The sequence below is a fragment of the Sinocyclocheilus anshuiensis genome, unplaced genomic scaffold (assembly GCF_001515605.1).
Source record: "Sinocyclocheilus anshuiensis isolate Anshui unplaced genomic scaffold, SAMN03320099.WGS_v1.1 scaffold194, whole genome shotgun sequence".
In the NCBI taxonomy this organism is placed as follows: domain Eukaryota; kingdom Metazoa; phylum Chordata; class Actinopteri; order Cypriniformes; family Cyprinidae; genus Sinocyclocheilus; species Sinocyclocheilus anshuiensis.
In genome coordinates, this window is record NW_015546074.1 from 276,808 (window position 1) to 302,553 (window position 25,746).

At 36.5% G+C, this 25,746-nt stretch overlaps 3 protein-coding genes across 4 annotated transcripts in view; 2 read left to right on the forward strand and 1 right to left on the reverse strand.

The window, feature by feature from the left end:
- The window catches only part of LOC107699815 (forkhead box protein O1-A-like), a 49,728-nt gene extending 36,297 nt beyond the window's left edge, over nt 1-13,431 (reverse strand). Inside the window, exon 1 of the mRNA XM_016501207.1 lies at nt 12,583-13,431. Coding sequence (XP_016356693.1) covers nt 12,583-13,125 — 543 coding nt within the window. The 5' untranslated portion in view covers nt 13,126-13,431. The remainder of the gene's footprint in view (nt 1-12,582) is intronic.
- Nucleotides 13,432-14,543: 1,112 nt separating this feature from the next.
- LOC107699803 (mitochondrial ornithine transporter 1-like) lies at nt 14,544-17,991 on the forward strand. 2 transcript variants are annotated; one of them, XM_016501197.1, is made up of 4 exons: nt 14,544-14,661; nt 15,923-16,006; nt 16,472-16,630; nt 17,516-17,991. In XM_016501197.1, the coding sequence occupies exons 2-4, from the start codon at nt 15,952-15,954 to the stop codon at nt 17,635-17,637; spliced, it is 336 nt and encodes a 111-aa protein (XP_016356683.1). In that variant the 5' UTR covers nt 14,544-14,661; nt 15,923-15,951; the 3' UTR covers nt 17,638-17,991. The 2 variants fall into 2 exon arrangements, with proteins under 2 accessions (XP_016356683.1, XP_016356682.1); XM_016501196.1 differs by lacking the exon at nt 14,544-14,661 and having other exon boundaries at nt 15,834-16,006.
- A 2,346-nt stretch (nt 17,992-20,337) lies between these two features.
- Nucleotides 20,338-25,713, forward strand: stoml3a (stomatin (EPB72)-like 3a). Its single transcript, XM_016501209.1, has 7 exons — nt 20,338-20,585; nt 21,406-21,509; nt 21,603-21,675; nt 21,807-21,889; nt 22,338-22,541; nt 24,186-24,320; nt 25,365-25,713. The coding sequence occupies exons 1-7, from the start codon at nt 20,525-20,527 to the stop codon at nt 25,560-25,562; spliced, it is 858 nt and encodes a 285-aa protein (XP_016356695.1). The 5' UTR covers nt 20,338-20,524; the 3' UTR covers nt 25,563-25,713.
- Nucleotides 25,714-25,746: the final 33 nt, after the last annotated feature.

Below are 25,746 nucleotides of genomic sequence, written 5' to 3' on the forward strand. Positions count from 1 at the left end.
ATGAAGACTATGCAGTGTTATTTTAGCATCACTGATTATAATGGGTTCTATTGTATTTTGTCGCGCCGCACCATGCCGCTCACGTCCGGTGTAGACACGGTTAGAGCCACGCAGATGCACCTGAACACTGAATTCTGTTCACTTCTGCATCTATTTGTGCCTGAAATACTGTGCTCTGCAAGCATCCTTATACACGCAGTTGCTTATTGCTTAGGTGAAGGGATATTCAATTTCTGTACCTGAATATTGTTAGACTTACCTGAAAAACATAAAGCACTGCTTATTTCATTTGCATCTTTGTTCTGTTCTATTTATCTATGCTTGTAATTTGTTTATTTCCTATGCTGATTTACTCGCCTAAAAAATCACCTCAATCATTGATTTTTTTTTTCCAAATAAACTATTCAAGTCATGTGGTGATTTTTTTTTCATATCGCAATATATATCGCAGAAAAATAAAATATCGCAATGTGAGTTTTTTCCAATATTGTGCAGCCCTACAATAAATGTAATACCTCAGTGACAACAAATGTTTTTTCCTAAACATACATACCTTAACATACATACCTACATGTATTATCCATTGCTTTAAATTTAAACATTTAAACATATTGATTTGAAACAATTTGTATTTTATTATTTCAGCAGAGAGAAATGATCACAGTACCTTAATGCTGCAGATGGGGGAGGGGGCCTGAGAATCATCAAGCATTCTAAAATAGAAGCAAATAAAGTGTGAGATTATACATAAAATATACACATGTATGTGATTTCAATGCTATGGTATTTGTGTAGATATTTATTTAAACATGGCCAGGATGTCAATGCATGGCATGAGATGGTAACACTTTACAATATGATTCCATTTGTAACATTAACTAAGGTCAATAAAAGCTGTTGAAGTATTGTTCCTTGTTAGAGTGTTAATTTCAACATTTACTAATACAAATTACTTTTAAATTGGCATCTGTTAACATGAATGAACTATGCACTATTAATGATCAAAGTATAATTAACATTTAATATTTTATTTATTTATTTATTTTATATATTTATTTTTTTATTTATTTTTTTCCTCAGAAAGTTCAGCACTATTTTAGTTTTCATTTAGTATCCATTTTAAAAACTGTCGGTTTATTAATCGGTTATTGGCCAGTGTGGTCCAACCTAGCTATCGCTATTGGTAAAATCCACTATCGGTAGACCTCTACACATAAAAGTGCCTGTATACAAGTAGTAAAAAGATTGTCGATGTTTGTCTCCAGTATTCAGTGTCACATGATACTTCAGAAATCTAATATGCTGTCAAGAAATATTTATTATTGTTATCAATGTTAAAAACAGTTGTGCTGCTTAATATTTTTGAGGAAACTATAATACATTTTTTCAGGATTTTTGAAGACTAGAAAGAAGCATTTAATTTGGATTTTTTACGCAACAATGTAAAATAATTTATTGTCACTTTTGATAAATTTAATGCATCCTTGCTGAATAAAAGTATTGTTTTGACAACAAATATATGGCGGTCGATTTAACGGATTAATTTGGTGCGATTAATTATGAACAAATGTTTTTTTTTTAAGTGTTAAAATGATTAATGCATTTAATGCACCCTTCTCCAGTCCAGACCTGTACGTCATCTTACATTGCACTCTGACCAACAAAATGCAGGACAATTGGCTGTGTAATGTAGCCTATTAGAATGTAATTATATGTCCCTTAAAGATATTTTCAAGATATTTTGTCTTTTATTTATATAATATACAGTTTAGAAATATCACATAAGCAAGAGTGCTGTTTTTTCTTGAATATCTGCATGATTGCAAATGTGATCTTGTTTGTTTAACTGTTGTATAAAATCAGTTTATCTTTTAGATCTCTGTAATAGTGCTGTAAAGAGGAAAGCAGTTTCCATTGTTACTGACCCCTCTCATAATCTGTATCTCTTTTTTCATTTACTTCAGGTTGTAGGTTTAGAGCTCCATTGGCCAGAAGGAAAGCTTTCAGTAATTATTTTATTCCGACTGCAATTTCTATTTTAAATAAGGCCAAATAGTTATATTAGTATATTGTGTTTTAGTCTTGCATTTATCCTTAAAGGGTTAGTTCACCCAAAAAATGAAAATTAGGCTGCGTTTTACTCACCCCCGAAGCATCCTAGCCTAGTTGTATGGCTTTCTTCTTTCAGACTAATTCAGTCGGAGTTATATGAAAAATTGTCTTTGATCTTTCAAACTCTATCATTGCAGTCAGCGGGTGTTGCAATGCCGGCATGCGCAATGCTGAACTCATATGTCATGCTCCCGGAACTGCTTCTGTGTACAACTGCTGGCGCAAGCTAGATTAAAGTGATTATTACGTTTTGAATATGGATATTTTTCTTACAAAAACGCATCGATTTGCTACAGGAGGCCTTTGTTCACCCAACCCCCGGATGTGTGTACTGTATGTGAGCCTTTTACCTAAGACAAATTTCTATCACTGGTTGATAGACAAAGTTTTTGAATCTTGAATCTTGCTCAATTTCACAGACAAAAATAGAACATAAAACTGTTGTGCCTTTCAGAACAACACACAGCGTTACTGAATGAAGATAGACATACAGATGATTGAATTTAGTTCCAGATGACCTGTTAATTAAATTTTCCACCTCAAGATTTTTTATGTTTTCATAATGACAATTACCGAATGTACTGGATGTTTCTGAATGAACATTTTCAATAAATGGTACAGGTGAACTGAGGAGGAAGCCTAGCATTGTGAATGTCAGGGGATATCTATGCATTTTCTATCTCAAGGAAAATCTTGTTTTCCATCACATGATGAGCCCTTTAATGATAGAGCTGATTTACAGTGAAGATGAAGTAGAGTTTCTGACACTGGTGCCGTGCTCACCTACTGCCATACCAAACAACTTTGTGACTCACTCTGACTCACTCCCCATGACTATTTGGTTTTAAATGGTCCAGTATGTCTACCCTCATGGGCTCTTAAATCTAGCAAAGAGAAGGAAAAACAAACCAGTTGGTGCAAATTCCTTCAGTTGGATTTTGCTATACCAAATTTCCAGAATATCTCTGACCTGTAGGTTAATATTGTGTGATTGAAGTCACGCAACCATGTTGTAACATTGTCATAAGAGCTGCAAGTGGAAAACTGCTCAGTTGCTACATAAATAGCCTACTGACTGGGAAGCTTACATTTATTTGTCAGGTAACAGCCAAGGGTGACACAGTATTTAATTTACCATACAGTATACAGACAACACTTTTTTAAATTCATATAATAACACTGGAAATTTGAACTATGTGTTGACCGCTGGATTAGAAATGTCCCCGGTTTTCATTTCAGAAATCTGGTCACCTTATAATAGCCCAAGGCTCCAAACGTCTACATCACTGCTGAAACATATAATCAGTGGTGAAACTGTCCAACATGTATGTCCAAATATTTGCCATCTTTCTTCTTGTATTTATATGTTATGGGGTTGGCGGAGCATGTTGCAACCCAAACAGCAATCCTGCCAACATTCAGCTCAGTGGCCTCTTACCTCATACAATACCCAACCCTGATAAACTCAATCATGAGGATGTGATGTCCTGTCCCTGGGCTGCGGCCAGTGGTCTGTCGAGATATCAGTGTGTTTTGACAACAGCGAGGGCGGTTACGCCACCCTGCCCAGACAGGCAGATGGGCACAGGAGGGTGTGGGGAGAGGCATGCTAAGCCCCAAAATACTTCCCCCCTCCTCCTCGTCCAGAGTTTAAATGCAGCAAATGGTTTTAAAGGTCTGCTGTGGACTTGCTGGAAATGTCCTACTTGGAAGGTTTTACCAAAGTGCACTCTTACATCATAGGTGAGGGAACTCAGATCACTATGTAACACGGCTCAAAATACACTGCCTTGCCTAAGCTCATTGTTGATAAACAAAATAAGAACAACTGTTAGTAAACTCTAAGGCGAGTTCAGGCTTTGACAATTTCGCGCAAAGGTCTCTCCCTTTGGAAATTGTGTAGCCATTGACAACAAATACTGTAATCGCAATGAATTGCTTGAGTCTGATTTCTTTGGACACAGTACCGCCAAACACTTGCGGGAGAGCAGAAATCTGCAGAACATATTTTCAACGATTGGAAACGTGTCCCTTGGATCCCACAGTACTTGAAGAATATCAAACATTGCTCTTGTTAATTCGCTTTTCTCTGTCAGTGGTATGTTTAGTCTGGAGAAGGGTGCAACATAAATCTCTGCTTCTTGTCGCTGGTTCTTCTGCATTCTCTGAGGTCAAAAAAGTAAACAGAGTATTGAAGAAATAAAAGGGCTAGGATTGTCATCTCGACTTCCATGCATTAATATGTGCCAAGCCAAGTCATTTTTTTTTTTCATGACATTAAAGCAGGGATGTCCAATCCTGCTCCTAAAGGGCCACTATCCAGCAGAGTTTAGTTTAAATTCTAATTAAACAAACCTGAATCAGCTAATCACGGTCTTCAGGATTACTAGGAACTTCCAGGCAGGTGTGTTGGGGTAGGTGGGACCTAAACTCTACAGGACATCATCCCTCCAGGAGCAGGATTGGATGATTTAGTCCTTTTTATTTCCATTTATTCCCTCACAACGTTCCAAATCTGTAGGCTTTCCTTTTTCTGCATAACACAAAAGGTGATTTTTTTTTTTTTAGAATATCCTGGCCTTTGTCCATATAATGGAAGAGAATGAGGACTGAGGCTGTCAGGTTGACGAAAAAGGATCAAAATATGTGTCCCCATTCAACTTTATTATATGGAAAAGAGTGGCCAGAACTTACTGTTCTTCAGAAGTCACACAGGAACGAATGTATGTCATTTGGAACAACATTAGGCTGAGTAAATAATGACAGACATAACATTTCTGGGAGAACTCTTTTAAAGCAGGGGTGTCCAAATCCTACCACTGGAGGGCCACTATCCAGCAGAGTTTAGCTCCAAACCTAATTATACACATCTGAACCAGAAAATCGGGGTCTTCAGGATTACTAGAAACTTTCAGCAAGTGTGTTGGGGCAGGGTGAAGTTAAACTTTGCAGAACATTGGCTATGCAGTAGCAGGATTGAATACCCCTGCTTTAAAAAGTCTGAAGTAAAGCAAACAAGCCTTTAAAACTAAACGTTCCTTCAGAAAGCACAACCGTATGACGCTGTTTTTTCATACACCTTCACACACCTATGCACTTGCATACACATATGGCTACTACTCGCATGCCAGGAATAGTGATTCAGCACATAAAACATTCACCATAACAGTGTGTAGACTGAAAGAAATTATAGCGATAAGGGCTGCTCGATTATGGCAAAAATCATAATCACGATTATTTTGGCCAATATTGTAATCACGATTATTAAAACACGATTATGAGGGGGCCATATGACCAAAACTTTATATGAGTGATTTATTTAAAGATAGTGATACATATCAAATATATATTTCCTGTAAATAAGGCTGCTATGACATCTACATTGTAAAGACCAGCGGAATTTCAAACAAACAAAAAGTCCTAAAAATGATTGAAAATAATGAAACTGTCAGTAATAAAAAAGCAAAGGACAAATACAATAGAATAAAAAGATAAAAAGAAACAAACTGTGCTTTAATGTTTTTTTATTCACGTCTCAAGCAGTTTACAGCCTACTACAGAAATTAATAATCAAATGTAAAATAAAACAGCATAGTCTTCACTGTAAGAATTTAACTTTTTTGTTTCTTATTAAAGCTACAAAAGTCCTTCATTCAAGAGCAGTGTGTGATTTTGAATTTGTCTTTTGTTGTTTGATTAATATTAAGCACACAGTCGCAGCAGGAAAATAGCCCGCTGTCACTTTAAGAGGCGCACAGATCCAATTTACTGTTACACGCGTATTTTCATTCTCAACGCTTTACATTCATTTATTAAATGACAGACGAAGGTATACATGAATAATCACTAAGTGCCGCATTTTTACAAATTTTTGCGTGTATTTGACCGTTTAGGCGCGCACCTTGAGCTAAAAGATTAGTTTAATAAAAGATTATTAAAAGATCCGTCTCTGAGCGCATATATCTTCCTGAGGTGCAGCGCAAGTTCTCTTTCACGCTTTTAAAAACATGAATAAATATACTTATATAAGTCAAGCACGTCCCATTTTGCTGGAGGAACGAAAGTGCAGCGCTGGAAATGGGGGCGGAATAATCATCGCAAAAAAAATGATTATTGTATTTTCATAATCGTTGGAGGCCAAAATCGAAATTGTTTTTCGATTAATTGCACAGCCCTAATAGCGATAGCCTACCTTAAGTTGAAGGAGGAAGGGAAAGGTAAATGAGGTTTATTGCAAGACTAAAGGCCTGGAATAGAATGTGCTCTGAAATTACATGTCCACCGGCCCTTGTATGTCAGTTTGTTGGGTCTGCACTAATGCAGGTCACATTAGTGCACAAGAGAGGCAAGAGGCAAGAGGCAAGAGGCCCCCCCCCCCTTGAAGGAGTTCCACTGACTAACAAGTGGCACCAGACTTTGGCCTGAAGCTCTCGGATTCCAGTAAACGTTTCACTATCAAAGAGTATAGAAGCCCAAGAGGCGAAACTCTGTAGTGATAAGGGCAACAGTCTATAGATGGCGCTGCGGAGGTGCTGCCGCCATTTTGGACTGAAAACTGCTGATAGTCGCTAGAAGATGCGAGGGAGCAAGTAGGCGAAACGCAAGCATTCTACTCCTTTCTTATGTCTTACAGTCTCTTTTAGATTTTTTTTCTCTCACACGAACACACAATTGCTGCTGATAGTTTTGATCTTTTACTACCACTTCCACTTTATTCCTCTATTACTATTTACAGTTAATGTTAAATGTGTGCACTTGATACAGTACAGAAATATTATCTGTCTTATAATCTCTTCTCTAACACAATTGCTGCTGATGATTTTGATCTCTATTGCTTATTTGATTTTGATCTATTACTATTTTCAGTTAAATGTGTGCACTTCATACATGACAGAAATTACAGAAACCTCCCAATAGTTGGTGGAGTCCTTGATACAATGTTTGCAAGTTGTTCATATTTTGTGATATTTGAACTGTTTTTTATAAATGTTATGAATGTGCGACTGGCTCCTATTATTCTACGCCGTTTTTTGTGTAGTTTTCAGTCCAAAATGGCGGCGGCACAGTCACATCATGGGTGCAACTGTTGCTATGGAGCGTTCTGTTGAGTTTCGCCTCTTGGGCTTCTATACTCTTTGTCATTATGCAACCTTTAATGAGTGTCGCCTTATCTGAACTCAAGCGAAAGCGCGCATCAGGCAGCCAGAGCCTGAGGGGATGACTGAGGAGCACTCTATCCGTCGCTTTGGCCATAGTGTAGCTTTTACAATTAAAGACAGCCAGCGACCCATTTTATGCAGAGTCATATTTGATTAAGTGTAGAGACCCATGCGTAAGCACAGGTGACAGTCGGAAGAGAGGCTGTTGCCAGGATGCGAGACGAGGGAAGGGGTGAGAACAGAGGGTAGGTCAATGCTTTTGGACGAATGCATGTATCCTTCATACTCAAGTACAAGGGCTGACTGCACTGTCCCAGCAGGAGCTTCACAAGCAAGGCACAGATTTCCTTCAGCCAAAATATGTGATTCTTTGAATGATGTTACATATAATGTTCCCAGCTCTTCAAAGAATTAACTGCTCTTTCTCGCAGTAATAGAGCGGGAGGCAATGTGAAAACATCCTAGGGAGCAGTTGTGGTCAAATTTTCGAACCCAACTTGCCTCCTCAGTGAAAAAGTTATCTCAAAAATGGCATATAATAATAAACTAAATAAATAAATAAATAAATACATATAATAAATAAAATTAACATTCAATATTTATGTAATGTAAATGTTTATTTACAACTCATTTGAGTGTTGGTTATTAAACAAATTTGATTAATTAATAAACTTTATTTTGGGTTTTGGTTTTTCAATAACTGAAAACTTTAACTTTGGTTTCTGTAAAAAATGCATTTCGCTGCATCGATTATATAAACACTATACAGGGTCATGTGGAATCTGCAAATTTTCTTTCAGATTTTCTCCATTGGGCAAACATCTGCACATCAAATTAAATTAATTTATAGATTGATATCAGTCCAGTGTTTGGCCATGATAGATATAATTAAATGTCTATAATTATAATAATAATAATAATAATCATTCAAATTAATAAATAATATATATACCTGTTAGACTTGTAACATAAATATAGCTTAATATACAATTAACATTTTTGTAACTTTATAATTTTAGTGAACACATTTATTATTATTATTATTATTATTTAAGGTTACTTTTATACCATAACTACATTACATAGACATTCTAATCTCTAGTTATCATATCGCCACTCAGAACTGAAAAACCTATATTGGTTACTACTTGCTATACAAGTGACAATTAAAATATGACATCCACAAAAATATTTTACAATATTTCTGATCCCAACTGTTTTCTATGATGGCCGGGGTGAACGTACCTGAACTGAGGTCTATGTTTTGAAAACAGTTTTCAAAAAGTGTCAGTTGATTGGAGGATGGGTTATCACAGGAGAAAAGTGTGATGTACTACAGGACAGGAAAATCGACTGCGGACACCAAAGAGCGCTCAAGTGATTGGCGACAGAGACCTGCATCAAATATTTACACTGCGAGAGTGACGTATGTTTCATAGATATAGCAAGAGCAAATGGAAGAACAACACAGCACAGATCAAACCGAACCGTCTAGGCATGTTTGTTTAGAAACACTCGGAGACCTCATATCACATGTAACCTTTCAAAACCTACACATGCAAGAGCAACTAGAGTTTACCATTCTCAGATAAACACCACAGGAGCTTCACAAAAGACTTCACAGCACAACACAAGAGCCTCTCTACAGAAAGCATCAGACTCATCTGCATTGTCATAGTTTGTGCTTGTGCAATTTCTGAATTGAAAACACAAACTAGACTGAACCTGTGGATTAGTGGTTAGTGCATGTGCTTATTCATAACAGAGGAGTCAAAATTATGAAATAAATAAATAAAACACAGCAATGATCTGGTTTGAAATCTGAAATCTGAAATGTCCCTTATTGGTAAATGATATGCTATGGACGTCTGTGCAGAAGAGATGAGCTATCATGTCAAGTTGCTTAGATATGGCTGACTCACTAGGTTAAATTTCCTATTAATAGAGGTAATTTATCATTCACTAAAATCTGGAAGGAAAATGCTAAATGTGTCTAAATGCTACATGTCTAAATGTGACAGTTATATCTATATCATCTATATATATATATTTTTGGATAAAAGCGTCTGCTAAATGACTAAATGTAAATGTAAATATCACAACAGTTATTAAAGTCAGAATTCTAAATAGAATGTACGATGCCAAATACATTATTTTATTTTATTATATTTATTATTATTTAATAAATTGTATTTACTCATATTATTTTTAATAAATGAACAAACAGGTTATATTATTTAGCTTTTATTTATTCAGATTAGATATGTATTAAGTGAAAAATAGATAATATTCTAACATATTATATATAAACGTGTATATATGTAACCTGGCTTCAAGAATTCACCCTTTGGAGGTGTGACATTAAACTGAAAGTTACTTTGTCAAAAAGAGTTACTTTATCCTCTGGACTGAAGCCCAGACTGCAGCAATACAGAGCTCTTCTCTGCTTCACAAACTGACAATTTAGCCAGATGATTCAGCACTGAGGGTTGACTGAGGGGTGTTGGGGGCTGTCAAAGATTCAATTCTCTTGTCATGATCAGAGCATGCAAGGAGCAGCGCTGATAGATTTCTCCCCCTCTCACCCTTCCTTTTTTCTCTGTGTGACTACCAGCTCTCTGGAGAAAACAAAGCTGGCAAAAAGCAAAGTGCCTGAGTCCCTGTGTCTTCCCCGAAAGTGAACTGACTTCCTGGAGAAAGATGCCTGCCAACATGTTACAGCTTAGAGTTTAAAGTTACATTTTTCTCCAGCATCAAGATTTTGGATTAAAATTCATATTAATGTAAAAGAGAAAGTTTTTCATCAATTTTATGATTTCTCTATTTCATTTCAAGGTATATGCAATACAAATAAACCTTGCAGTCTCTTAATTAATTAAAGACATTTTTTTTTTTTTATATATATGATATATATAAATTATATATATATATATACTACTACTACTACTACCACTACTGCTAATATCTTAAATATATCATTTTAAAAAATTAAATTGAAATCTTAAATGAACATTAATCGATATCAGCATTCGCCAACAAAACAACAACATGTGTCTGGTTGTTACAGATAACTTAAAACAACTCAAAACCAATGATTTTCAACAAGCCTCTCCTTCCTTTCAACATATTGGTTTGGAGTGACAGAAGCTGTGCCCCCGAGGGACCCTTTAACTGATCATTACCAGCGCCACATTGTTTATGGGATCAGAATAAAATTGATCAGTTCCTGCGGGAAATTTCCTGTGGTTCTCAAAACATTGCCCCATTATGAGTCACATGTACTAAGCATTCAATCACCGCACAGATCATATCAGTTTTACAACCTCAACACAAACACACACAGATTTGACATTGGGTTTATCAGATGTGCTTCCGATAAGAGTGGGAAAGCCGCTGAGTGCTGCCTGTGCTACTAAGAATTTTGTGTCTTCAGAGATAAGAGGTAAAACACACCCTTTTCCAAATGCATTCAGTCATCAATGCCTCACCAGCGGATGCACAAAAGCATGACAACCGTGGAATGCTGGCACACAGACACACAATAAATCAGAGGGTGGAGCGGATCTTTCCTTGTATGCGTAGACCGCCATGCTTGCATACTTGGCAAACATCAGAGGGGTATTGACAGTTAATCCCGCGGATATTAATAGTGTGCAGTGTGATGATGCACTACACCTAACAACACAACTTTGGACCCACTTAATGAAGAGGTTTCCATGGATATAAAAGCACTGTTTTCCTGTTTCTCCGGTTGCCAGGGTGGTTCAGGCATACCGGTGGTACAACAACGTAAGACAATGTGTCACCCGAACTGATTTATTGGGATCCACGTATCTTCTGCTAGTGTTTGATCTAGCAGAGCAGTCGATCTTCATGACACATAAACATGACCAAAGCTCAGTCTTATGGATCACACTTACAGTATGTTGAACTCTACTTCGAGTGAATGAAGACTCAACCTCAGGGGAAAAAAAACTCAACCTCTAGTCTGTGTGGTGTCTTTTCATGACCTTAAAAACATTATTTATTCCATTTAAGCTTTTTTTTTTTTATTGACAATACTTATTCAGTTAATCAAAACAATATAAAATGTGTTTACTATATTGGAATTTCTGTTTTTGGAAAAATGAAAATAAGTTGAATTCTGATTCTCTTGATTAAAGAATATTGCAATAAATTCAACCAGATCTGATGAGAAAACAACTATTTTAGTTACGAGGTGGCGATTTTGTTTGAATTTATACAATGTGATTTGTACGAACATGTACAGATTTTAGAAAAAAGTATGAAGGTCCGTCCCTAAATCTATCCGTCAGTGGGCAGATTGTATGTAAAAGTACAAATGAGATTCATACAAATTAATACTAGCCACCAATTTGGCAAAAATACTTAAATAGTTTAGAATTTTCATGAATGTATTGGATAAATGCTGCATTTTCTCAATGCTACTCTAGGTCTGAATCTGGGCCTTGAGGGGTCTTGTCTTGGTCTGCATCTTAGATGGTCATGTATTGGTCTGGGTTTTAAGGGTCTCAAGGTGTGGTCATATTTACCATTGTTATGCAAATTCTTGCCGGAGAAATACAGGGTTAAAATTAGTTGCATGAGTTTGATGTGTTAACCAACAGAAAGCTGTTTGGTTTAAGTGACATCTGTCTGAGCTTAGTTCAGACTTCACTACATTATTGAAAATAAACAAATCACCTTTTATCCCACAAAATTTTGCTAATGTGACCAGACCTTTAGTGGCTTTTGTAGTGGTCTGGCACTTAGGGGGTCTTGTATTGGGGATGGGTCCACCTTTTTTTCCTGTCCTAACTTCAACTCCAACAAGTTCTACCTGGAAATGTGGAAAGATCCTACAAGTATTTGCTGTCAGCAGGCTATATCTATAAAACACTTGTTACTCGGGACCTGTCATGTGACATGGGTCAGCACTTGATCTATTGACTGCACTGCAACACCTCGCCATGTGCTGCCTGTAATGAGAAGCAATCATCTGTCCTATGAATGGAGACCATTGACAATCCCATGACAATCCTAAAACAATAAGTGGAGAGATACAGAGTAATCACCCCCTGAAACTCAGGACAGCAAGAATCAATACCAACTGCGCAAACCCCAAAAGTTCGCATGTCATGGGGACGTTCACACAAGACGCATTTTTGTTTTCTTAACAGCTGGATGGGAGCGCAACTGAATGAGAACCTTGGTAACCAAGACGCGTTTACAGAAGTTGAACTGGTTGGCGTAAAAACCCAAAACACAAGGCGCAACTGAGTGTACAGACCAAAACTGAAAACATAAATACCTTCCAACCAGCAGAGCTGTTACTATCCCCCTTGTCCTTAAAATAAGGGACGCTTTTCACCATCCAGTCGTAGATCTGAGACAAGGTGAGCCGTTTTTCAGGGGAGCCCTCGATGGCTTTGGTAATCAGGTCTGCGTATGACATATTCCCCCAGGCGTTGCGTCTGGACGAGCTGCTTTTGCGCTGAGCGGCTGCAGCGGCGGCGGCCACCGGAGAGGACAGCACGGGCACCTGTTGCTGGTGACTCGGGATTTGCTGCTGGTGGATGCAGTTCTCCTGGCACTGGAAATCGCCGCACAACATGAGAGGCTTCTGATCAGGGAAGTCCTCATTCTCTTCCAGCAAACTGAGGTTGTTGATAAAGTCCGTGTTGCTGGAAGGCTCCTGCTTGACGGACGGAGCCGGGGACGATGTGTTGGAGTCGGCGGCGGCGGGGTTGGGGAACTCCGGCCGCGGCAGCGGCCAAGTACAGGAGCGGGGTCTGGAGAGCGGCTCGAAGTCCGGGTCGATCTCGACCATCTGGTTTTGGGCTGCGGCAGCCATGGTACCAGCAATACTGTTTGTCTCTAAAAATGTCACATATGATTGTCAAAAGAAAATATGACGTGAAACGCGAAAGAACAAACAGACAGAAAATACAGTTACTTTAAACTGACTTAATTACATTGGAAACGACTTAAAAGTAACAATGTGGTAGAACGGCATTAGATTGGTGTTGTTATAAAGTTTTGTAATCCAGTCCAGTCTAGTATTATGTGATAGTCCTGTTGCTGTCGCTTGTTGAATGTCTGTGTACTAAAACTCTAAGTACGCTTACTGGAACTCACTATCATATGTCACCTGACGCCGCCTACATACATTATTGACGGCAATGCCGACAGCCAATCACAGGCGCGCTTTTGAAAGCGAAACAAGCGGTGTTTTCGTCCTTTAAAAATTAGTAAACAAACTTTCACGTTTGGATGTTATGAAAACACTTAATTGCGATTTTGACCGCATGGCTTCTAGCTACATTATATTGCTTGTACGTATACAAACGCAGTTAGTTTTGTTTGTTTAATTACGTTGTAAGAAAATAGTAATCGAAATCAAAGCGAGAAAACAAAAAGAAACAGAAACTGCCTCGACGCTTAACTTTCCAACCAAGATGTTTTCGTTGATCACAGACGAATAACTACGAGTCTTTACGAATAAAGATCTCTTTAATGCTAATACAACTGGATATATTGGATATATATGGACTTATATTCTCTTTTTGCTTTTGATCTGGATCAAAAGATCAAAGCAAAAAGGGGGAACCAAATGCGGACAAGACATATTATCTGTTTATTTTGGTGTATTTATTATAAATACAAAATACACTTATTTGCAATATATTACTTAATATATGCAAAAAAATGAATTTAATATTATGTAATATCAATACATGATTAAATAATTCTATTGATTTGAATGATTTTTACATTAAAGAAACTAAACTATGTGTGCAAGGGGAATTTTATTCTTACATTAATATCAATAGACCATACTGTACCTGCATAAAATGTTTGTAAGAATTCATGACCGCATGTAATCTGTACATAGTTTGGATGCTTAGGTATCTCATACAGTCTAAGGACTCTGAAAACCAGTGTTTTTCACAGCAGCAGGAGGTTCAGGTAGATGGCACTATACTCAAGGCTATTCTGCCATCTGGTGGTTAAAATACCTCAGTGTCCATTAAATTTATTGTGCTCAAATATCGCGTTTGATGAAGTGACCTTGTGTCACAATCTTGGTGTTGAGTCAACAACTTCTGCAGGATATGACAGCAACACGGCCGCCTTCGCTTATTTCCAGGGCACATGGTTCCAGGAAGCCCCCGCTCCCTACACACCCCTGCCCTGCCTGTGTGGCATGTACACACCTGTGGTGGTGATCGAGGAAGTGTGAATGTTAGTACCGGCTTCAGGAGTGTTTTGCGTCAGTAGTAAGAATACTTATTTTACACGACGGTTTGTTTCGAGGCACTTGACCCAAGTACATGGTTGGATACAGTCTGTAGAAGTGTCTACAGTAAGTGATCCAGAAGAAGGGGCGGTAAGTGTGAGAATACCTGCTCTGTGTGATCATGCAGAACATATGTGAGATTGCAGTAGCTGAGCGTAATGTTGCTAAGACATTCTGATCTTGGCATGTGAATGTTGGCACATAAGGAGGTTCAGATGGTCAGTGTTGGGCTCAAAGGGACTCTTGACCCTTCTGGGAGGATTCCCTCTAAATCTGGTTTAAAGATTAAGACTATTGATAGAGAGCTCACAGGTCAGATATAAATACCCTCTTCTTACTTAGGCAATAAACTTATGTAATGTTCTGTGACGAGTTATGGTCATTTTATTTTTTATTTCTCTTTACATTTTTTGTGCTACTGTATGCCACTATATGCACTTTTGGACATGTGGGACCAGGGTATACCTGTTTTTCCTTCTTCTTCTTTTTTTTTTATATGTATCATGGTATTTGCACTAGTCCTATATTTTTTGGGAAGTACCTTGCAGGAGCATGTCTTCAACCAGTACACACTGAGAATGATTTTGGATCATTTTTAACAAGAATATTGGATTATGTTTAACAAGAAAATACTTTAAAAATAATCTTTCTATGAAAAATAATGTTTAATTCCGCGTTTTACTTGCCATTCCTTTGTAATAAATTGTGAAATTTACTAGTAATGTCTAAGTGTAAAAACTTTTCTACACCATTGTTTTCCAGTGTACTGGGCACAGGGCCCCCATCAAAAACTTATTTTGAAAGTTAATTTGATAACTCAGGTAACCCTGAACACCTTGATTAGCTGGTTCACGTGTGTTTGATTGGGGTTGGAGCTGAAATCTGCAGGACTGTAGTTCACCAGGAGCAGGGTTGGAGACCCCTTGTCTAGAGACTCCTAGACCTGTTTTATGTGCGGTTACAAAAGATGCCAGACGTTAGCGCGTATGGTAAAAGACGTCAATCTGTCACATGTTTACATAGAAAAACAATGGCAATGCTTTCTCTGTGAATGTTCTGTGTGATGATCTATTGTTCTTGTTGTTTGCTAAAGTATCCTGTCACATTGTGAGAAGCCACTGCAAACTATTCAGTGTGTGAGTGAACTCTCTGATTAAGTCGGACTGAATCGTGAACATTTGTAGACATTTTTCAAAACCTGTTTGACCGGTTAGGTTACATCAAAAAAGTGATACATTAGCAAAGTTGGAATCACTGTTCAGCTTAATCAATTCTGCATGTGTATATACTATAGTAAATGTGAGTTAATATGGGTGAATCTGAGCAAAACCTTTTGCCCTGCACTTTCCAGAAAGTGATGCAAAATAGAAGAATTTAACAATGGCTCCACATCCTGTCACGCAAGCCATCATTGATCTGTCAGCTGGAGCATGTGGTAACAGCCTTGCATTATTCATTTCCTGTTTCTAAATTAACAGCTGTAATATGTGGGGGGCTTTATATGCATGTCGGATCCAGAACTGTTATTTTTATATATATATGTATATGTTGTGTGTATATATATATATATACAGGTGCATCTCAATAAATTAGAATGTCGTGGAAAAGTTAATTTATTTCAGTAATTCAACTCAAATTGTGAAACTCGTGTATTAAATAAATTCAATGCACACAGACTGAAGTAGTTTAAGTCTTTGGTTCTTTTAATTGTGAAAAGACTCTTTTAATCCAAATACTCATCTTCATGTCACTGCAAACCCGTATGACGTTCTTTCTTGTGTGGAAGATATTTTAAAGAATGTCCTTTTCCTTTATTTCATTCTTCTGTGGAAAAGAACAGCTTGGATGATTCTTCTCTATAAACAGGAAATTCTGCTCAGTATCCACGTGTTTCTGACAGGTGTTGTGCCATTGATGTTCAGTGGTGGTTTTGGCGGTGCCTGTCTGTGGTTGGTTGTGTACCCCATAGACTGTGTGAAGTCTCGCATCCAGGTTCTGTCTTTAGCCGGGAAACAGGAAGGCTTCCTCAAGACTCTTATGGGGATTTTACGAAATGAGGGTGAGATTTCAGTATTTATCTTTGTTTCAAAACCTAGTGACGCATACTGGATGCAACATCCTGTCATGAAACCTCATAAGTGATCAATTCTGGGCACAAGGAAACTCAACTTATTGTTTAATACACTTTGCCGTTACCTAGTATAATAGCCACATATATTGCAATGCAATACAATGATAATGCAGAGAACAAAAACTTTCCTCAAAAGTCTGATGTATCATATTTGATGCTCAAAATTTAGCACGATTTTTCTTTGTAAAAATTAAGTATTGATAAGTCATTCCAGCAAGCATTCATCTTGAAATATTACTAACAATATAAAATAACAATAAAAAACTCATTTCACAGCAAAAAGACACATTTACCACAACTTGAAGAGGGATGTTTTTAGAATTATTCTAAAATCCTTTTACTTGCTAAAAAGTATAAACTATTGATCAGACAATGCAGTAGTTTTTTCATGTTTTTTCAAGATTTGATCATGTTGATAATTTAAAGGCCTTAAATGATCAGATTTGTCTGTATCAGGCTTAACCCTATACAACAGGGTTAAGTCAGAAAGACAAACCATTTTCTTTAAATTGTTCATGTCACAAAACAGCAGGGTTGAATAACAGTGCAGTAATAATATGTTTATTACTGCAATATTTAAAGCCTTTTTGAAAACATTCAACATCTAAATAAAAACAAACATTTAAGTTAGCATTTCATTTTAACATTCGTATGATACAGTATTAATAGTATCAGTATAGTACGACATGAGGACACTGATATAACACATAATGGACATCGCCACTGTTGTCAGATTGATAACTGCATCATATGATAAAACTAAATAATTTATTTTTGATTGCAGTGTGTTATATTCTGCCATCTTGTTTGCAGGAGTGGCGCCTCTGTATTCCGGTTTGACCCCAACTATGATCCGAACATTTCCTGCCAATGGAGCACTCTTTTTAGCATATGAAGTCAGCCGCAAGATAATGATGCAACAGTTTGAACAATGAGTCCAGTCTGCAAGATTCTCTGAAAGATTCAGCTTTTAAGACCAATGACTTATCATCCATATCTGCTGGTCACATGTTAGCAAACAGGGAAAGCAATTTATTTAGTTAAATCTTCATTCTTCCAGGAAGTAGCTGATGCTATAAAAATGTTACAATTCATTTTGCATTACTCAACTTAAATAATTGTTTTAAATATAGTCATATAATACCAGTTCTATTAGTTAGTGGGCGTACTGGATTGTGTGATATCATAGGCAGCAATACTACTGAATACAGTATGCAGTACAGGAGACAACACATAATGTCATAATGCCAAGAAAAGTTTTTCCATTTATATATAGGTATATATATCTACCGTCAGTGTTGGGGAAAGTTACTTTTAAAAGTAATGCATTACAATATTACTTAGTTACTTTTTATGGAAAGTAATGCGTTACGTTACTTTTGCCTTACTTTTTAAATCTGGACAGGGCTTGCTTGTTTGTTTTTAAAATAAAAAAGTTCTATTTTTGGCAAATATAAAAGCCTTTTCACACCAAAAGTGAAATGAATAAGCCTCAGGCTGAAGGGAAAGTACATTTACGTCCGTACAGTAGAATGCAGAAGAAGAAATTTCAACACACTTCAGCAATAAAACAAGACAAACAAATGTTTATCTAGAGTAATTTGTGCTTATTAGTATGGTTGAACTGGATCATCGAAGGTCAGAAGCAAAGACATTGGTTAATAGAATGGGATTAAATACATAAAGGATATTTGTGTTGTTTAACATTGAATTATTGCAGGTTTGCGTCATGTTCTGAGTTGCATTATTTTTATTCATTTTAAGGAATATTGAATCTGTGGTTTTTTTTTTTGTGAGTGAGATGAATTAATGCATATTCATATTTATTTTAGAACTACAGTAACATCTGATTTCTCTCAACATGGGGACAGGAGAGCTGTCAGTCAATAAATTGGGAAAAAAAAGTAACTTGCGTTACTTATTTGAAAAAGTAACTCAGATATTCTCTTGTAACTTAAAAATTAATGCGTTACTTTACTAGTTACTTGAAAAAAGTAATCTGATTACGTAACTCGCGTTGCTTGTAATGTTTTACCCCCAAAGTCTACCGTTTACACACAGCCTGTCTCTATGGTGAGTTGCTCTTGATTACATGTGACTCTCAAGACCCAAAGCTCTGCGGTGTTGCCTTATTAATGAGGTCTTGGTATACACATATCTGAACTACTTTGAAGGCTGAAAAGGCCTATGTTTGACAAATGTGTGGGCTTTATGAAATATTTTGAATTATTTACAAAGTAATACTTTCAATATTAATTCATTTCTATATTTTATTAAAGCAGCACTATGTAACGTTTTCTGTGTTCAAAATTTGCAAATTGTATATAATGAGCGAGTACATCATGAATTCATCTTCCAAACCACGTTTTTGTCTTATTCCGAATCACTACGGTACACTTATAATAAGTACTTATATTTGGGCTATTGTAGCCTGGTCGGGTCGTCACCGCTGCGGAGTAACACATACCTGCGTGAATCGCCATAGACATAAACTTAGAGAAGTAGCTCCGGTTGGAATGTTCTTCCGCGGGATGTGTGCAGTTCTGTTTATTAACCGCTAGAGCACCAAAAGTTACATAGTGCTGCTTTAATGAGAGAAAAACTATAAATATTAATAACATTTTAAATATTTAAGGATAATCAAATAATTAAGTCAAGCTACAAAATCCTACAAAATCCTTTTTTTTTTTCTAACTAGAGATGATAAAATATACAATCTACCAAAGGTATACAAACGTTATGAAAGAAAACGTAGATGAATGACAAAGAAAATGTAAATGTCATATTACAAGAAACATCAAACCATGGTTTTGGCAAACTGAAATTTCAATTAAAATAGTGTATATATAAAATACATGTGACAACCTGCCCCAACATGCCAAAAAAAAAAAATACAAACCATGTCTGTACCTTATGGAAGCCCGTTTCCGGCACTAATAAAATAAAAAAAAATAGTTATTGCGACTTTTTAATCTCACAATTCTGACTTTTTTTTCACAGAATTGCGAGATATAAACTCACAATTGCGAGTTATAAAGTCATAATTGCCAGATATAAAGTCACAGTTGCGAGATAAAAACTTGCCATTCTGACTTTTTTTTTCTCGTAATTGCGAGTTTGTATCTCGCAATTCTGACTTTATAACTCGCAATTGTGAGTTTATATCTCGCAATTCTAACTTTTTTTCTCACCTTTTCTTACCTTTTATATTTTTTATTCAGTGGCGGAAACGGGCTTCCATAGTACCTAAATAGACTTTGATAAAATGAAACAATTTAGATATATCCAGACAGATTTTGTAGGAAATTGCATACATACAATATTGTCCACAATCATCCGCATGGAGGAGCAAACCTCTGCCAAAAGGGGCTAAAAGTGTTCACAAGGTCTAGCTTCAACCAATAGCTACAGCAATAATATGATACTGGAATTTCAGTTTAGAGAACACAACACACAGGTTATATCTAATCATATATCAGCATTTGTCGTGTTATTTCACAGCTCATATTTCCACTGCCATATCCAGAAATATATGAATTATAAATGTCCTACTACAGCTATAACAATATTTGATCAAAAAAAAAAAACTGCCTGCAAAACTATTTTGAAAATAATTTATTTTGCACCTCATAATATACAGGTTGATGGTATTCACATCTGATATGAAATGAGTCAGAATTTTCCTCTCCTCCAGTTTTGCTCTGCATGCACCTGGTCTAATGGGAAGCAGGACACACCCTTATGGGAAGGTGAGCACATATTGCAAGCTCCTGTTACCTGCTGTCTGCAGCAAAACATCTCAAGTTTGTAGCGCTCTTCAAAATGACCACCGTAATCAGGGTCCAAAACCAGCAGACTGAGAGTAGCAGACATATAATACAAGGTATGCCTTTATACGTTTCTGTATCTTGAACAAAATCTTTAAAATATTCTAAATAAATATTACAATTTTTTAAACTGTAACTTGAAAAATGGCAATAAAATCGAAAAAATATATATTGTATAATAACAATGCCACATGGCAACAGTTTTACCCTAAGTTCAGTCTTTCATGACTAAGTTCATAAGGAGAGTGAAACGTACAGTTAAGCATGATCGTTAAGTCAGCAGAAGTGTCTCAGTGGTATTTGATATGTTTACCTGACATTCAGTCTACAGTTAAAAAGACATGTAATATCCCACTGATTAAACAATATCAGGGCATTTTCATAATGTCTGGTTTGCATGTATTACAACTTTCACAAGCAGATTTCAAACGGCTTCTTTAATAATGTTTAAATGTACATTAAATGTTGTGGCTATTTTTAATTTTTATGTTGTACTTTTTTTTTTGAGTAACTGGAATGAAGGCTGAGCTGACTAATTTCAATATGAAATTTTTATTTGGAAAACTGATTCTTGTCTTTCCATAATGGTGAAGAAAAATGTCAAAATTGATTGATTGATTGATTTTGGGTAAAAGTAGTTAGTAACATGATTGTAAAATGTTACAAGTTAGTAGATATAGCAGACAAATAAATATTATGCTTTGGTAACATAAATTAGTTAATTTAAAAATGGATCAATATTAATGCAGCTGAGGTGATATCTAATAGTTTTTAGAAAAGGAATGTGGGATGTGTGTCTCTTATGTTTTTAAAAACAGTCATGAGACAAAGTGTACCATATTCAAGCATAATTCATGTTGGCTCCATGTCTTACAGATGATAAACCTCCCTCGCTGGGATGCTTTGGCTGGTTCATTATCTTTATCGCCATCATTATCACTATAGGATTGTTTCCTGTTACCATGTTTATGTGCATCAAGGTAGATTTTCCACAGACAATCAATGTATTGTTCAATACAGTAATTATCATCTATGTAAATGATGACTGTATGTACAATGTACTCCACTCTTAGATTGTGAAGGAGTATGAAAGGGCTGTGATCTTTCGATTAGGTCGTATTGTGGACAAGAAACCAAAAGGACCTGGTATGACAAAGTTTCTCATTTAAATATTGTTTTTTGTTATAATTTAATGTTATGAATAAAGTGCATCCCTCATTTTAATTGATTTAAATATATAACTGTCTACATTTGTATATTATTTATACATATTATAGGAATTTTCTTTGTGCTGCCATGTACTGATACATTCAGGAAGGTGGACTTGAGAACGGTGACATTTGATATTCCTGCTCAAGAGGCACGTATTATATATTATATTATTAATTATATAATGTACATACTATTACAGCATTTTTTAAATATTTTTAATTAGCTTTTATTTTATAGCTTTCATTTTAATTTGTTTAAAATATTTCATTTGATTTATTTTATTTAAAATATAAAAATAAATATAATATATACACATAAATATATGTATAGTGAACATTTAAAATATTTACAATTATTTAAAATTTCAAGTTTAAGTTTTTCATCTAATATTTATGTTTTATTTTATTTCAGCTTTAATTTAATGAACAAAAAAAAATTTTTCATAGCTCTTATGACAATACAAAGTTTGCCAAATTAAACCGGCATACCAATAGAATGTTAAATAAACAAGATTTGGCAAGCTAAATCTGAATACATAATGTAAAGTTTTGGATCAGTACATGAAAAGATGAGTATCTGTGTTTATGTGAGAACAGTTCCTGACAAAGGACTCCGTGACCGTAAGTGTGGATGGTGTGGTGTACTTTCGTGTCTTTGACCCGATCTGTTCCGTGGCCAACGTGTCCAATGCAGACCATGCAACACAGCTGTTGGCACAGACCACCCTGCGAAATGTCCTGGGCACAAAGAGTCTGTCAGAGCTGCTGTCTGACAGAGAGGGCATCTCAAACAACATGCAGGTACATGAACTCTCAGAGCAGCAGTACAGGGGGCACCATAACTGGGGGAAGCTTAGGACAATTTCAGTGGCCCTGACCAGAAAGGGCGCCCAATGGGGGAATGAATACATTGAATACATTTATTTATTTGTTTGTTTTTAATTTCTGCAAGTTTGGGCCTCCATAGAATGCAGCTCCTTTCAACGACGGTTCATTCTGACCACATCTTGTAACTTCCAAAGGGACAAAAAGATGCAAAACATATCACAAAGTAGTCGATTGGATTTATGCATAATATTACAGACCTTTAGAAGTTACACGGTTGGTTTTTGTGATGAACATAATGAAATTATGTTCATCAGAACATACAGCAGTGAGCTCACAAACTGCTGCGACTCGATCGCTGAATCAGTGAGTTGAATTAGAGAACCTAATAATTTAAATTCACTAATAATAATTCAGTCATTTTGGTATGTTCCTCATCCAAAGTTATTTTATTGCATCAGAATATGCTAATTTTATTGTGCTTTTGTAACATTATGCACTGTAAAAAAAATTCAGTAAAATTTATGGTAAAAAAACGGCAGCTGTGGTTGCCGGAATTTTACCATAAAAAATACGGTAGCAACGTTTTAGGTTTTACGGTTTTAACTTACATTTACAGTTAAATACCGTAATTTCATTAACTGATATAATGTTAATATACCAACCTATTGAAGTACTGAAATCTGTTTTGTACCTTTGTAATACACTGATAACCACCAAATGCAGATCGTGATGAGAAAGTCACGATGAACCAAAGCCTATCACAAGCAGCTTTTAAATATTAACATATATAGAAGGTGCACAGTGTCATTCACACAAACACTAAACACCATCATGGTAACACACATGAAACTGAAATAATGCAATAAACATTCATTTAACAACATTAGGTGTAACACACAACCCTAATATATAAAACTGATAAGAAAAAACTAAGAAACATAATTATTTCAACAACAAATAAAAACATCAAATTTGAAATGTAATGCAGGGAATTCTGGGAATGTCAATTTACGGTCATTCACTGTATAGTAGGGGAATTTACAGTTAACCATTTAACAGGTCTTTTACCGTTAAATTCACAGTAATTTTTTACAGTGTGGTGTCTGAAATCGCCCACATACCCAATTTCATACGTTAGTTCTCTAATATAGTTAACTTTTAAAAGAGTCAAAGAAAACAAGTCTCATGCACCAGAAGGGCTTTCGCTCTTTCTAAGATTGTGCTTGCTGCTAAATGAAATTGCTTTTTGTTAAGCACAATGCTTACCTGCACAAGCGTTTACTGCTAAATTTGTCATAGATGTGGAAATTCATTTGCCGTGAACCCTTGCAGTGCATGGGTATTCTCTAGCTGCTAAGTGTATATTGTTTGTACACTCTTTATTACGGTGCATTATGGGATATGGGATGTCCAGTATGGTTTCAGACATAACTACTAATGGATGTCCCCTCTATCCCCTTTATAATGGTAAGAGGAAGCAATTTTGGACACAGCCCAGAATGATTTATTTGCTATTAAACTGATGCTTCAGCTGTAAAGCTAAACCCAGGGATCTTCCCACGAGAAGGGTATATCATATTCCCAGATCCTGACAGCTTTGTATCATCTTGATGACAGATTGCCTTGGATGAGGCCACTAGCGTATGGGGCATTAAAGTGGAGCGAGTGGAGATAAAGGATGTTAAACTGCCCGTCCAGCTTCAGAGAGCCATGGCTGCGGAAGCTGAAGCAACTCGAGAAGCCCGTGCAAAGGTGAGACCACCACAACAAACTCTCATGCAGTCATTCATGTACAAATATTCAATTATGAAAGTCAATACTGCCCAAATAATGGACCCAACACTGAATTTAGGTGCATAAATATCACAGGCACAAAATAGTGCACTCATAGTGAATATTTAGTTTCAACAACGCCGATGTATTCTGAAGAAGACTTCTATTGTTGCAGTGCATTGTTACAATGGGGGAGGTTGTGTTTGCGGAACGATGTATGTTATAATACATCGTGTACACTCACTAAACAAAGAGTGACAGAGACAGTGACAGAGCAGAGCCAATTCATAAAAGAACAATATTTAAAAGTACACGTCCAGTTTTGTGTGAGTGAAGGAAATCCGCTTGGGAGTGGAGAGATTCGTCCTCGCGCACATGGATCACGTAACATTATGCGCTCTTGACATTGTCATTAAGATCACACTATAGAAACCGCCTACAATTAAGTATAAAGAAGAGAAGAAAGCGGCCCTAGGTAGCTGCCTACACATGCCAGGATCCGCCACTGCCAGATGCAGTTAGAAATTTACTAAAAACAAGCCTATCGCAAGACATCTGGTAGGGGGGGGCCAGCCAAATTACAGGGGTGGCCGGTGCCACCCCTGGGCACCACGTAGACACGCCCTTGCATACTAGCTAACTGCTGTTGAGTGATACATTAAGCAAATTTGCAACCCTGTTACCCATTATGGCATAGGTTTTAATAATTGTATTATGATATAAAAATGTACATTTTGTTTTCAGGCCATACCCCCTTATAAACTGGGATATTTTAATATGGGATTTTTATATTAAAAATGTCACTTCTCCCTTAAGTAATCCGTTTCATCTGAATTGAGATTTCTCCCAAAAGCAATGCTCTACAGGCCTTCTAGGATCATTTGGAGAAAATCAGTGATTACGGCCCTACAGTTTAATATTATAGCGGAGTCAAATACAGAGGAATACATTATGCAGAGGAAAATCCATATCAGGCACAACATATGACAAGCGACTCAAGTGTGTTATTATATCGCTGTGTAGGTGATCGCAGCTGAGGGGGAGATGAACGCCTCGCGGGCACTGAAGGAAGCGTCTCTGGTGATCTCTGAGTCACCATCAGCTCTGCAGCTGCGATACCTCCAGACACTAAACGCCATAGCAGCAGAAAGAAACTCCACCATTATCTTCCCCTTGCCTATTGATATCATTCAGCATTTCACATCCAAAAAGAATGAATGATTTCCATGCTTCTAGTCTTTTTAAAAAGCTGTAATGTGATGTTTTTTTCTCTCTCTGTGAAACAGAATTCAGTGAGAAATAATGCAGCCTTTGAAGGAATAGTTCACCCAAAAATGAAAATATGCTGATAATTCACTCATCCTCAGGCCATCCGAGATGAGTTAGCATCCTCTGTTGTGAATGG